Source organism: Gambusia affinis, linkage group LG07 (assembly GCF_019740435.1).
Source record: "Gambusia affinis linkage group LG07, SWU_Gaff_1.0, whole genome shotgun sequence".
Lineage (NCBI taxonomy): Eukaryota > Metazoa > Chordata > Actinopteri > Cyprinodontiformes > Poeciliidae > Gambusia > Gambusia affinis.
In genome coordinates this window covers 20210024-20225011 of record NC_057874.1, presented here as the reverse complement: position 1 = coordinate 20225011, position 14988 = coordinate 20210024, and the positions used below count along the sequence as shown (strand labels likewise).

At 34.7% G+C, this 14988-nt stretch overlaps 1 protein-coding gene across 4 annotated transcripts in view; it reads left to right on the top strand.

The window, feature by feature from the left end:
- Nucleotides 1–1714: 1714 nt before the first annotated feature.
- The window catches only part of atg7 (ATG7 autophagy related 7 homolog (S. cerevisiae)), a 72274-nt gene continuing 59000 nt past the window's right edge, over nt 1715–14988 (top strand). For 2 of the 4 annotated variants that reach the window (XM_044121194.1, XM_044121191.1), the window contains exons 1-11: nt 1715–2204; nt 3571–3799; nt 3940–3994; nt 6233–6350; nt 6503–6580; nt 6693–6809; nt 8110–8256; nt 8531–8619; nt 12295–12416; nt 13326–13416; nt 14212–14356. In XM_044121194.1, coding sequence (XP_043977129.1) covers nt 3628–3799; nt 3940–3994; nt 6233–6350; nt 6503–6580; nt 6693–6809; nt 8110–8256; nt 8531–8619; nt 12295–12416; nt 13326–13416; nt 14212–14356 — 1134 coding nt within the window. In that variant the 5' untranslated portion in view covers nt 1715–2204; nt 3571–3627. The remainder of the gene's footprint in view (nt 2205–3570; nt 3800–3939; nt 3995–6232; nt 6351–6502; nt 6581–6692; nt 6810–8109; nt 8257–8530; nt 8620–12294; nt 12417–13325; nt 13417–14211; nt 14357–14988) is intronic. The other 2 variants (XM_044121192.1, XM_044121193.1) reach the window with 2 other exon arrangements.

Genomic DNA, 14988 nt, shown 5'->3' with positions numbered 1-14988 from the left:
TTCACCATACAACTAGTCATTAAAGTATCAGTCATACAGGATTTAACCTGAGTGGAGAACATTTCTTTTGAGTCATAAGTAAAGAATATGAAAAGAAAACTTTTTAATAGCTCAGTTTTATCACAGAAATGTGGAAAATGTAAGTTGACAGTGTTTCTAAATGACCTAACCTGATTTTTGACATTTATTAAGTGCTTCAGCTTTTCCTAATTGACAGCACTGACAGTATGGTGCTAATGTTAGTCCCACTGGGCTAAAAAGGTCAACATTTTCCTGACAAGTTAGACTTTACACCTGTGACATTTTACAGATATTACACCTAATGAAAACATAACACACAAGTGACAGTTACGTTAGTTTGGGACCAGCTGCAGCATTCCTTCAGCTGGGACTGCACTTATAAAATTTTTTCTTCTCATATTGCGAACATATCACCAAATTTCAACATTAATCTGTTAGGTGGGTAATTAAATGGCCAATATTTATTGATACAAGCTCCTACATGCAAACAATACTATTTTGAAGTCCAAACACCTAGAACAAAGGTGTTCTCTTTCTGCATGCGTTTAGAAGAGAATCTCATGATGTGGAATTAAAGTTTTTTATTTTGACACGTTAGCAGGTTAAATGTTTACTGAGAAAGAGCTGTGTTTTTCCTATAATTTGAACTCAGACCATTTTAGCTTTGGTCTCAGTTACTTGGATGATACTAACCTTCTGCACTGGCACATTCCAAAAGACAGGGTTTTTTTAAAGAAATGTTTTGGAATGACGAAGACCTTTTTCACATTCTGCTCTTAGGGATGTGGATGTAATAAATGTTCTGTTGGGGTCAAAAATGGTATAGTATGAAAAATATATAATATCCACAAAATAATTAAAATTGGCTTTGTGTTATGCAGTTTTGAAGCTTATGTGAGCCTTTAAGAAAACACTTTGGCAAAAAGGAAATAATTCTGATAGTGGAAAAAACTTCAATGTGTAAAGCTTAGCGGTATTTTTGTGTATTTTGATGCCAACATGTAAGTTCTATCCTACAAATTGGGTATGCTTTCTCTCTTTCTAAATAACATAAAATATTTTTATTGCGTATGGTAAACACCAGGACATAGGCCTACCTTGAAAACAATGATAAATAACTGATCTACAAAAATCAGCCAGATGATGCTTTTCGGTTTGTAATTTTTTCCTAGCATGTATATTTTCAAGGAAATTCTAATACATTGTGACATATTGTTAAGCTTAATGTTATTCAGTAGTAGGCAGATTCAGGTTTGAAATAATCTCAATTTTACCAACATGTTCTGACTGGAAAGGATATTCCTGTTTTGAAATGGCCAAGCCAGAATCAAGACTCAGTCTCCTAAGCAATTTGTACAGGAAGGTAAAATTAAGGCAATGGCAAAGAGGTCTTCCAACCTCAAAGACTTGCAGCTCATTATGATAGATAACTTGTGAAGATACAAGGGGAATCATAATACGAGTTTAATTGCTGTAATGTAAGTAAAAATAAAATATATTCTCCTTCAAATTAATATCAATACACATTTAATTATTGTTTGAGAATTTTTTTTTAAATAAGAGAAATATAGTTAAACTGAAATAATATTTGGGTTTAACTATAGTCAAATTAATCAAAAATGGATTCCTTAATAATATTTATTCTGTTGATTGAAGCTGTCGAGTGTGCCGTTTCCCCTGGAAGAAACATTTACAGACAGTCCCTAACTTATTATCGCACGCCCCCTACCTCTGTCTGAATCGGATCTCTTACTTTCTGGTGACCGCACAGGTGAAAATAAGATTCATATATGTTTCTGCATTTTCCTCAAAGTAAAATAGAGAACCTGTTTCATAACTGATGTGTTTTTGTGAAGCTTTGCCTGCTGAAACTAAATAGTAGGGCTTATACCACCAACTGAGTGTGTTTTAGCAGCCTCTATTATCATTTCATCTCTCCGTCCGAGATGAAAAGAAACGGCGCCTACAGATTTCTGTCTGTTTTCTCTTGCTTCCTCGTTTGCATGTTCTTGTTCTTGTTCTGGTTCTTCGTCTTCTACTCCATGGTTCTTGCGCCGTAAAACACTGAGGAAGCCGCAAACAGCTAAGCTAAAAGTGACGCGCTGCTTTTACCCACACTGCACCGCTTTATTGACAAATCCTGCGTTCACATGACCATCTGAAACAGGAAGTAGCAGCCGAGGGTGAGTACAGAAACACTGGAGCAATTTTGTTCATAAAATATGTCTTTCATGGATAAAACTAATTTGAATAACCCTACAACCAGCAATCAGACCTGCCGGTATTTAGGAGTGTATTCCTGCATGCTTTGCAAATTTAGAGACTCAAACTTTGACCCTCCTCAAATAACAAATTTCTGGTGGGGAATCTGTATGAACGTTCATTTCCATGTGCTGGAACGTCGATGGCAGTTTCAAGCCATTTGCAGTCACAAATGTACCCCATTTCACAGTGACTCAGCCAGCTGTCTGGTATCAGTTCATTAAGTATTGGTCGTTTTGACAGTTCTGGAATAGGATGTCTGTAGATTGGGCTTGTTTTCTTCAAAGACTATAAAATTCTTGTGTCGCAAACTGCGACACAGGACTTCTATTGTGTTCTTCAGTCTGTTTCTTCCTCTACTGTTGCGGACCATGTTGTAATAACCATGTTTGTTTTCCAACATGGCTCAGTCTGATGATCTTCTCTGTTTTACATCAGCTGAGATTCAAACAGTGAAGCTAGTAACTTATTGTGACGTAAAACTTTCCACTGGAAATACTGTGGATGACTGATTGATCAAAATCATATGTTCTGACAACTTGCAACATAAACCTGAAATATGTCAAGGCCCGGAGTGTAGTGCAAGGAAAATCAGGACAAATCTGGTTAAGAAAAAGCTTTTCCATGAAATGAAACGGCATCTGTTAATTGTCAGCGTTACAAAGGATCAGTCTGTCAAAAACTGGCCTGTAAAAAGTCATGTGTTCAAAACTACAAGAAAAAAGAGATTAAAAAAGAAAAAATATATATAATTATAATTTGGAATAATTTATGTCAAACTGTCATTTTATTCTAAAACAAAAGCTAATCAGAAAAGTTGCCATTTGAAACGTAGCTAGACACTTACCTGGAAACATTACTGTTTATATTTAATTTATTAGTAACCCTCTCTGACCAAAGATTTACAAAAATGCAAAATAAAAATTTTATTGAGATAAGGTGATTAATAATTAAAAATAGATTATTTCTGAATGGCTCCAGCACTTCAATTAAACTAAGAAAATGGCATTTGTGTGTATGAGGTACAGAAAAAATGTCTGAACAAAGATTTCCTTCTTGAAACTGTAAAGTTTTATTTGTGTGTTATGTTTATCACGTTTGTTTCCTTCTTTTGGTTTTATGTCAAAGCACCTGAGGTAAATAACTCCTGCTAAAATGAATAATTTTGTATTTGGCACCATCTGAGGATTATATTAATCCTCAGATAATGATTTTATGTGTAAATGAATAAATCATGTTGGTCAAACACATGATTGTTAATGCAGTTTTATCACTCTTTGTTCTTAGATATTACTGCCTTCTCCTTCAGTTTAGTGTTTGTAAAAATTGTTCATTGAAGTCCTGATGGCGTCTGACATCAGTGGAGCATCGTTATCCTCTGAAGACCTCAAGCTGCAGTTTGCACCCTTCAGCAGCGCGTTGGAGGCAGGCTTCTGGCACCAGCTCACCCAGAAGAAGCTCAATGATTACAGACTGGACGAGAGCCCCAAGTGCATCAAAGGATACTATTATAATGGTGAGTGGTAATGTTACATCCTGCGACATTAATAAGGAAAGATTGTTTTTTCACTGAAACACTGAATAAACAGTTCATCATTGTTGTGTTTATTACACAACAATTGAAATAAAGTTTTTGATCTGTATTAAACCTGACAGGTGACCCTGTCGGCTTGCCCACTCGTCTGACTTTAGAGTTCAGCGCCTTTGATGTGTAAGTAATACACTCTTGTTGTTGTTGATATTGTTTGTTGATATTGCATTTTTAGTACAACAAATGCATTAATTTACAGTGGTATCATAATGGTGAATTTATTAAAACTTGCTATTTGACTAACAAAAACGAAAAAGGACAAAATGAGGAAATGCAATGTTAACGATGCACATTTGAAATTTTTTTATTTTTTATTTTTTATTTTTGTGAACCAGTTGTATCAAGTCAGTTAGAATCCTCTAATATGGAAGAGATGAAAAGCTAAGCATAATGCCATTTTGATAGAAAGCTTTAAGATGATTCATTTGTAGTTCATCACATCCTTATAGAGAACACATCGAAGTGAACATTTTAGAAAAAAATTGTTTTATTTCCTGGTAGAATAAAATCTCTATGTATTTCCTCTTCATTAGTTATTAAGGGTAAAATAATGCATATTTAAACTGAAGACCCCAACATTAACAATAAAAACAGAATTTATCTCTTATATTCTACATTATTACATTACTATTTTATCAGGGAACCAAGCAGTGGCACTTGTATGGATGGAATATCTGGACTTAAAATTGTACCAAGTGTTACTTGTTGTATAGAAACAGTCTTGACCTTGATGAAACAATGGCTTTTCTTGAAAATGAGACTCTCTTCTTGCAGCTCCCACGAGTCACCATCGAAATCCCAGGTCTTGTTTACACACTTGCTGCACTTTCTCTGTTAATTTGCATTGCTACAAGATTGTAAATGTATTTGTTGGTTAGCTTAGAGCAGAAAGTTTATCGTTTGAGGTTGAGAATTATCAGTCAGTTTACTTGTAGTTTAAAAATGGATTGAACAAGTGCCACATGTTCCAGTCTGCAGATGCCGGTGCTTTTCCTCTCATTCCAAGTAGCTGTGTTTCACCTTCACCCCCTTATCAGCTAAAGGAAGCCTCTTGGTTGTCATGCTGGGTGATTCAAGTGTCTCCATGTGTAGTGGGACTCGACACACCTTCTACACTAGTCACATGTGGCCAAACAGACCTGCATCCTTTGGGTTTTCAGCAAGATACTCTTCAGCATGAGCATTTCGCACCAATAAAATGCTGTGGGGCGTTAGTAATTTAAACTCTTTCAAAGTTATGAGGAGAATGACAAACAAAAAGAGCAAACAAAAGTCCTTATTTAGTATAGCAGTTCAGAAAAAGGATTGAATTGTAATGCTACCCATCCTCACCGAATCTGGGTTGTCACTTTAGGGAACAACACTCTCCTCCACTCGATTCACAACAGCGGTTTGAGTGGGAAACTGGAGATGGAGTGAAGAATAGCATGCAGGTGCTGAAGGAAGATGAGTGTGCAAGTCACACATGAGAAGGAGGGAACTAATCAGTTGCCTGAAACAAAGCTAATTAAACACACAGAAATGCACTCTCTCAGCCAATGAGTTGGGCTCACCTGTAACTCGTCATAGCACAAATGGGGTCGAGAGAGGAAAGGAGAAAGATCCAAGAATACACACGAAGTTGAATGTGTTAACACGTTACCCTGATGGAATAATACTACACTATAACGCAAGACTGTGTTTATATTCAGTGCTCTGTCAATCCATGTTTTTTCATACAAGAAAAGAAAAAAATGGGTTTGTTTACCTTTATCTTACTTCTTGAAACATTGAAACTGTGTTTGCTCAGATCATTTTAAAGCACATAAAATATTTCAGCATGAGCTATTGGTGTGCATACCAGTTTTTTACACTTTAGAGCTTGTTCAGTTGTCATAGAGCTGGTTCATTTATCAATAATTGATTTATGACTGATTTGTAAAAGCAATAAAAGGGCTAAGATATCTAACGGCTCAATATAGTCACTGTACTTCACTTTCTGTTTGATAAATTTCATTAACCTAATAATTGCTTGGCCACTTGGTGGCACTCGTAGAACAATAACATTTCTTTACCAGGTGTCAGCTGATCTGTGCTATAAAAAAACAAAAAGAGAAGGTCATGGAAAAAAGTAATTTACTCCTTTCTGATGCAGCAGAACACTGTGAATTACCCACTCTTGATCCCCATACACTTGCACTCTTCAAAATGGTAATGCATTAAAAGCAACACACTTACTTCAAAGGTGTGACATGACTTAATTTTCTTGCACTGAGACCCCATAATGCATCAGCAAAGTGAGAGTCTTGTATTGTTAACATGTTCTTTGCATTCTGATTACTTGCTTTATTTCAACAATTTAATTCTTCTTGTTGTTAGTGATGGTCCGACTCCGGCTCGTTGTTGTCCAGCTCTTGGTATGCTATATAACACCAACACACTCGATGCCTTTAAGGCTGTTGATAAAAAGGCTCTGCTGGAGAAAGAGGCCAAAGAGGTAAAGTGTGTCCTTAAGGAATTTTCACAGACACAAATATGCTTTCAGATGCATTCATGTGGTTTTAATGTTTGTGAGACACGTGATAGAGATGGTCACAAAGTTGAGCTGGCTAAAGAAAAAAAGAAGATTGAAAAATTTTTCCTGTGTAGATATGGGAGGCCATACAGTCTGGAGCTGCACTGAAGAACCCTTCTGTCCTCTGCAGGTTCATTCTGCTGACCTTTGCAGTATGTGTTTTATAAATAACCATATAAATTTCTTATTTTCATATATCTGTGATTTTCTGTTTTGTCATGGACATCTTTATAATTTTGATGTCTCCCTGACATCTGTTTGCAGGACCTCAAGAAATACCATTTCTACTACTGGTTCTGTTTCCCGGCACTTTGTTTTCCAGAAGGATTAAAAATTATTCAGCCGCCTGTTATCCTAGAGAAAGTTTTCTCTCCAAAACAGGTTGGCCTTTTAAAATTATTATTCAATGAATAAAATATCTTAAATTTTTTATTTTAAGTTATAATGTGCTGTAATTATTTTTCCTTTTCTAAAAAGTTAACTTTTAGGCTAAATTTGTGTTCAAATGGGATAAATATATTTCTGACAGTTCTAAATACTCTATTGTGAAATATATTTCAAACATCTTCTTTGCAATTAGACAGAAAATGAACCACACCCAGTGCTGAGCATGTTTTACTTATATGTGGAAAATCAATTAAAATATTTCTCGGCTAACTACTATTAGCAATAAAAGTAATAAAAATGTATTTGTCAACATTCAAGATTTGAGATTGTATAAGTGTGTTACTCTTTCAATATTATTTAAACTGTCAAACTTAAGCCTTTTATTTCTGTAGCTTATGGGTTTTAAAGCAGCAGTCTTAACATATTAGGTTTAGAAATTTGATGATTCAGTAACGTCCTACTTTCCAAGTCAGACCCCAAACTTTGACAAATATAAGATTTTTTTCTGACTTTGAACTTTGATTTTCTGTTTTTAAATCAAACCCATAGTTTCAAAAGCTTTTTTCCACTATGCTTTGCCATTGGACAATTACATGGTTATGTAATATAAGATATATTGCACAATATTAAGATGTGATGGTGATACTACTGATGAAACTTGTGATGATGATTCCACTTGTAGTTATAGTTGTAATCTGTGTATGGGCATCTATTGCAATGTGTTACACACTGGATATTACATTGTCATGCAAAATATTATCCTGTTCGAAATAAACAGTTTTAGGCAACAAGTTTTGCCTTCCAACATCAAATTTTTCTGTATTAATAATGCACACACCAAGACGGTGAAGGCGATATATTTGAGGCTTATCAGCAGGTATTTTAATGTTTGTGGCATGTATTAACTTCTAAACTCACAGAATATTATTTTGAATTTTTTTGTAGCAGAGAAAAAAGTTGCATATGAGCATGCTTTTGTATCTAACCAATCACAGATGATGGATGTCTTTTTTTAAGGAAGGGAACATTTCCTAACTCTTGTTGGTAGTTATTAATGTTTTAACTGATAAATAGCTTGAAAATATTGAATATTTTAATATTTATTTGCATGAAAATTTCTTAATTAAATGTGGTAGTGGCAGTTTAGGAAATCTGTTTTAATTGGGTCTTGGTGTACTTGGCAAATTACTATCTTTTTAATTTAGCCAGTAATCATGCAGAATTTTGTAAAAAGCCAGATGTATGTGTTGATAGTGTTAGCATTTAACTCTTGTGCTATAATTTCTCTTGTCAGATCTCAGCCCTGCAGGAGGCCTATGATGGTCTGTGTGTAAAGAGAGGGATCACTGCAGTTCCTTTTTTCCTGATGAAATACGCTGATGACGCTGTTCAGATGGCTCTGCTTGAGGACTGGGAGGCATTTTTTACTGATACTAAGAAGGTATTTATGGAAAAACATTATATTATGCAAATCCATGAATGTTTTCTAAGACAAATATATGTCACTTATTTCTTATTATTAGTATTGATTTAAAGAGTTTCAAGACATTTTGTGGGGTATTCATAGGCCATCAAATGACTTTTGAAACTGTTTTCAAAAGGGACTGGTCTTGTTTTTTCATTTATTTATTTTTTTTTTCATTGTATTTCACAAAATCAGATACAGAGATGCACAGTTATCTGGGAGACTAATCACTTTTCTTTGATTTTTCCAGGTAACTGTGGGCATCTATGATCCATGTACTCTGTCACATCATCCGGGCTGGCCTCTGAGAAACCTCCTGGTCCTCTTGGCCAAGCAGTGGTAAACAAAACGTTTGTGTTTGAGTCTGTGTTTGGATGTGTTCATGCAGAGAAAAGATGAGGAAATCTTCTAAATAATGTGTGCTAAAACAGTCATTTTTGAAACAGTAAATTTCAAGAAGTATTAGTGCTGATAAAATGTTTGCCTGACTAGATATTTCAATTAACCGTGATTCCTGACTTTCACTTTTATTTATAGTGCATCAGGATTGAGAAGCTGCTGGATACTCTTCAGATTTCATAAAAGAGTGCATTTTATTGGATTTTAGGAAAATGTTTAGAGGATAAAATTCTTAGCAATCCGTAGGGAAGTTGGTGAAGGTTGTTCAATTTGTGCCAGACATTTAGTACATGAGCTCTGGGTAGAGCAGGATTAAATATTTACACAAAGACCAGGGAGGAGGTAATACACTTCCAGTGAAGTAACTATATCTTTATATCTATTATATCACAAACAGAAACTTTGCTCTTATTACACAACTAACTGTAAAAAGGTATGTACAAATGTCTCAAAGTTCAAGTTGAAATTTTGAAGCAATAAGAGGAGAGAATTCGCAATGTATAAAATAGACTTCAAAGAACTTCTGAAACATGAAAATTAAAGGCTGCATCTATCTACTGATGTGGACTGCAATAAAATTAATTAACAGTTTCAGAGTCTATTTTGAAAACATAGCTTGGTAGTGACTCAGCTAGCTGAGTGGATTATTCACTTACAGCAGAGTGGGTTGTTTAAGTCTCAACCTCTTGGGACTCATCTGTGTTACGTGAGGCTGCGTCTAATGCCGCGGTGAAGCACTTTGTAGAGCCACACATATATTAAAGGTGCTTTGAGGTGCCCCATATTAATTGAGCAACATTACATTGTGGTTCATGACAACAGTGGGACTGATATTGAAAGGAGATTTAATGTTTCTCCCATTAATCTGTTTATAACACGTCAGTTTCTAAAAATAATAATGAATGTTTTGGATGGTGTTTTTTTTCTGTGTAAATTACAAATCATACTTTATGCTATTGCTCCTAATTCTAGAGATTTATGTGCACATTTAACCAAATTTAAAAGTACATTTACAACAAAAAAGTATCAATTAAAGAATGTAAGCAATATATTATAGAGATTTTTCATTTTTTTAAAACACAAACAGCTGATCACAGTTGAGGGCAAATTCTCAAAGCAATCTGCAGGTGTTGCAGTGTTGTAAAAAAAATAGCTGTAACAAAGAGCAGTTATTTATTGTCAAAGCGCTTTGATTAGACCACTCAAAAACTTTATTTCTTTCAAGCAGAAACCTGCTGGGCTGCTGACTTTATGTGAAGCCATGCTGAATAATGTGAAATTGTAGAAAAAATTGAACAAAATATTTTTCAAAATATTACAACTTTGCCCAAGTACAAAGTTATTATGCTTATTCTTTATTCTGAGAATAAGTTTATCCAAGATCAAATCATTTTTGCGTCATATTTCAACAGACTACATTCATTATTTTTTTACATGAGACACTTTTAACGTATTCTTATTTATTAAATCTCTTTTAAAAGGACAAACCATTCCACTATAACTTTTTGTGGTTTACTATAGGCAGCTGTGCAACAGAAAAATCACTCATTATCTTCAGATGTTGCTGTGTTGAGGTTGCTGTGTCAGGCACAAAAATTTGCAAACACAGTATGTGCAAAACATTTTTAAAGCATTGAGCATCTTGTATTTGGTTTCCCTCCTCTGTAGAATAAAAGCAGTATTCTAAATGCTGTCCTCCTCCAGTCACAGATGTCCTTCTGAAGGTGTTGGCACCAGTTTGTGAGGCTGCTGAAATTTGTTTCACAGGTGGCCAAGATGAGTTAGTTGAAACCGACTATCAGTAGTCACAGGTGGCTGACCTACAAAGGTCCCAGTAATGTTATAATGCCTGAACGTTTCCATTTCTGCTCAAGATGATTCATTTGGCTGTTTCTCTGTCAGTCATCCATGACATTGAAGAGAGACCTGAGAAACATTTAAATGTCAGTCATTTTTATAAACCTGGACCAAAAGTTTAAGGTGATATCAGTGTTTGTATTAGAATGAAAAATTGAAGGGAAGGAAAGCAGGATAAAGTGATTTTCAGTTTGTCTGACCAAATCAGTTTAAACTTTGCTTTATTTATCTTTCTTAAGTGGAAATAAGTTAATTCAAATCATAATTGCAGTTTACCAACTCGAATTATAGCAAACTGGTAATGGCATAAAAATCCATAAACGGCAACAAGTAAAACTGCTGGTTTTAATGCCAGCAGTTTTACTTGCTGGCATTAAAACTGCCAGCAATAGTTAATAGACTATTAACTATAATAGTTAATAGTCTATTAACTATTATAGTTAATAGTTAATGACCTGCAGATGCCCTAAAACCATGAAGGCCATTTAGCAAATAAACATAATTTTGGTCATTTTTACTGACCTGAAATTAAGAAGTTTGGTCTTATTTTTTCTTCAGTCAGTGAAGAAAAAATGTGTTTGTAATTTTTTATTCTGTGTATGTAAACTTCTGGTTTCAACTGAGATGTGCTTTTAGAGAGAACCTAAAGCACATCACTGTATCAATTAATTTAAAAGCTTTCAGTGGTTGAAACTGTGGATATAATGACAGCAAAGAAAAAGAATATGAACTTACAAATGGGCAGATATAAAGATAATGCTAATGTTAAAAATCATATTAATATATTTTCTTATATAAATAAGTATATTGTATGAATCAATCATTTAATAGGTTATATGTAACTACTTTAAAATGTTGATGGGTTTTTCAGATTACTATAAAACTTGTTTTTAAAATGGATGCAAATATGACATAAAAAGTACTATTTAAATTACATTTAAATGTGACATAAATATCCTGATCATTTAAAATTTAGATTGCACAAACATACCTTGTGGTTAAGATCACTTCAACCAAAATACTACTCTAACAATAATTTAATAAATAAAATGTAAAGTAAAAATAGATTTAAAAAATGCCATCTGTATTTTATCTTTAAAGTCTGTACTTTGAAGAATATGGATAATTCAAATAAAAAACAGATATATAACATAATCTTGTTTTAGATACTACATTGACATTACTACATAAGCAAGGAAGCAAATCTTTCCTAATGAGAATGAATAATATTTAATCTAACACACTTACTGAGCCTTTTGCTGTGTTCTAATGTCACATGAGAATATCTATAACAAAACTGCAGATTTGTTCAGATCGGTAAAAAAGATTCTCTTCTGAGATGTGATTTATTGTCGACATTTGCTTTTTTTATTGCTTGGCTTAGTTTTTTTAGCATTAATCTTTTGTTAGAAAAAGTTTTTTATTGCTTAACGGAGGAATTTCCATCGAGCTTAGCCTCCTCATGTAAAAACCTAGTTGTAGTTTCCATGCAGTCAGAGGGAGTTATTATCTTATCAAAACCTCCCTCTGCATTACTAATCTGTCAAACAAAAACTGACTATTTGATTAATTGTTAAGTAGCCGCGATGTCTCTAGTATTTGCCTGTTTGGTTTTTACTGAGCAATTCGAGAAATTTTGGACTACTTCATAAAACGTACTGCAGGGTCTGTGTTGGTTTTACACCAATTGTGAGAGGGGCAATAAGGGTTAACTCTTATTTATGTCTTTAATGAATGAGTGGTGTTCTTGTGTGTCAGGGGCTCTAAACTGGACGTGGTGGAAGTGCTGTGTTTCAGAGACCAAACTCTGCAGGGAAACCGCTCCATCCAGCACAGTGTCCTCTTCCAAGTCAAGCTACCTGAGCTTCCCAATAATTCAGGTATTGCTGATGTCTTTGTCCACCTCTATTTGTCTTCTCACATGTCTTTACATCTTCACAAATGCACCTGTTTTTTTTTTTGTGTGTTGTTATTTTTTCGCATAACTGTCCATACCAAGTGTGAATTTGCCTCTTTGCTGCTGATGCAGTCCAAGTTTTGGTCCTCATTCCTAAAAGAGACTACTCATTTCAATCTAATCTCACAAAGTGTTTCTGTTATCCTTTTTTCTGCCGAATTAGGAGTGAAAACAATTTAAATGGTAATGGTGGCATAGGAAGAGGAGTTGCTCTGTGATCTGGAAAAGGTTTATGTTAAGTTTCAACGAGGCGTCTTTGTTTTCCTCACCCGTTTCCGTCAGCACATCACAGCTTTTAATTAAGTCACTGTGAATGCGTTCAAGCAACCAAAATGAATTTAACTGTTCTGAGTGCGTCTGCATATTTGGTGGCGTTTTGAAAAGATAAACCAATCCACCTTGTTCTGATTTTTTAAATATGCATGAGAATAGGCGTTGCTTTTATATAAACCCTAAAATAAAGAATAAAATCGTCACATACATTGCTGTATTTATATTCAAGTAAGCTGATTGAAGATAAAGATTAAGTAATTTCACTGCTTCCCATTTCAATTAATCTATTTGCTTATTTTACACTACAGCACATAGTACCATAGCAACCATTGCAGTAAATAAGGAGTAATGTTGCACTAAGTATAATGAAGGGGGCTGCAGAGACCAACAAATTACCACATCATTAGCTTTTAGTGTCCAACAATTTAATAGAATAAATCAGTCTTCAATGTTAAAAGTTCTATAATGAATTTTAAAGCATCATTTTTATTGATTATGAAAATTGACTGCCATGTTTGGCTAAATTTTCTTTTAAAAGTTTTGCTTATTATTATCTTAGTGTGTCTTAAAAGTGTTGGATGGGAGAAAAATCCGAAGGGAGCAATGGGACCACGGATGGTCAACCTGAGTGAATGCATGGATCCTAAAAGGTAAAACCTTTGGAAAACTGTTACTTTCTATTGTACAAAGAGCTGAGAACAAACTTATCTTAATGTGTGTTTTTGTGACCCATTTAATTGTTGAAACATTTGAATTTCCCCACTGAAGAACAATTTCTATTCTATTCTGATCAAATCAAACTCACAGTCAGCTAAACATGGCTAATATTACAGGTGATTTGTATCAAATTAAACACAAAATGTCCCTTTTAATACGGTAACTGCTGTTATTAAAACAGCAGTTATTCTTCTTCAATAACTGCTGACAACCATTCTTGTCAGCAGTTCCTGACAACCATTCTTCAGTACTATTATTATGACCCACTGAAAATGTGATTCATAGTCAGATTCCAGCTTCTGACATCGTTCCTCTGTAATCTTGGGGAAATGCCTCCAGTTCATTAATATTCTTGAGTTAGGTGCTATTACCATCTTTTCTCATAATAATGGACTTGATGAAACTCTTCACCAAGAGTCCCAGAGCTCACGTATTATGTTTTTAAACATATGCTTGTATGAATATTTTTTTCTCTGGGGTTAAAAAATTTTGGGTCCCTTGTAGTGACTGAAAGTAGGATGTAGTGTTTAATGTGCATAAAATGCTTGCAATACCGATTCTGATCAACTTTTCAAAGTGTTCTTCTGTGATTGGTTTATTGTAAACACCTGAATGATTTTTAATTTTGCAAATAAAGCTAATTCACAGTGGGAAGTTGAATAATTTTAGGTGTAATCAGAAACTGAAGGCATTTGTTTTTTTTGTTTTTTTCATTCTTCTTCCTGCAGACTTGCAGAGTCATCAGTGGACCTGAACCTTAAGCTAATGAGATGGAGGCTGGTTCCTTCTTTGGACTTGGACAAAGTGGTCAACACAAAGTGTCTCCTTCTTGGTGCTGGGACTCTGGGCTGCAATGTTGCCAGGACCCTCATGGTAAGACGGAAGGATGAAAGATTGATCCATTATTTGGCAAAATAAAATAATCCAAATGAACATAGAGTGCACACTCTACTTCTTTCTCTAGATAGAAACGCATGCTTATCAATACACTCCTTATTCCCCATTTATTTGTAAAACAGACAGTGAACACAACCTTTTTGCATGGTTTCCTTTGACCAAGGACTAGTTTGGAATAATAATGCAACATTTTGTTGTAAGATACGAACAAGCATTGATGAAGGACTTGAGTGGCGTCTATTTAATTGGGGCCTGCCCCATAGCAATGCATAAGGAGAGCAGTGACTGACTTGCGAAGCAAGTCAGTCACTGCCTCTCATGTACATGGCAGGCATTTATTGTTCTACACCCAATAGAATGCCTCTTTATTATTTATTTTTCTTCCGTCTCCCACAAAAGTGGTATCAACTCGAACCCGGCATTGGAGCTATTACTTGTGGTGGGATTTGGAGTTACCATGGCGGCGTAAAAGCAACGACCCCAAAATCACTAACGAGCTCACCAGGTGCAACTCTTGCGTCAAGGGGACGAGGCAACCAGTAAATCCTGAAAATACCCTATTTTTGAGGATTTTCTGTGTCACATAACTTTATGTAGAAACGCCATTC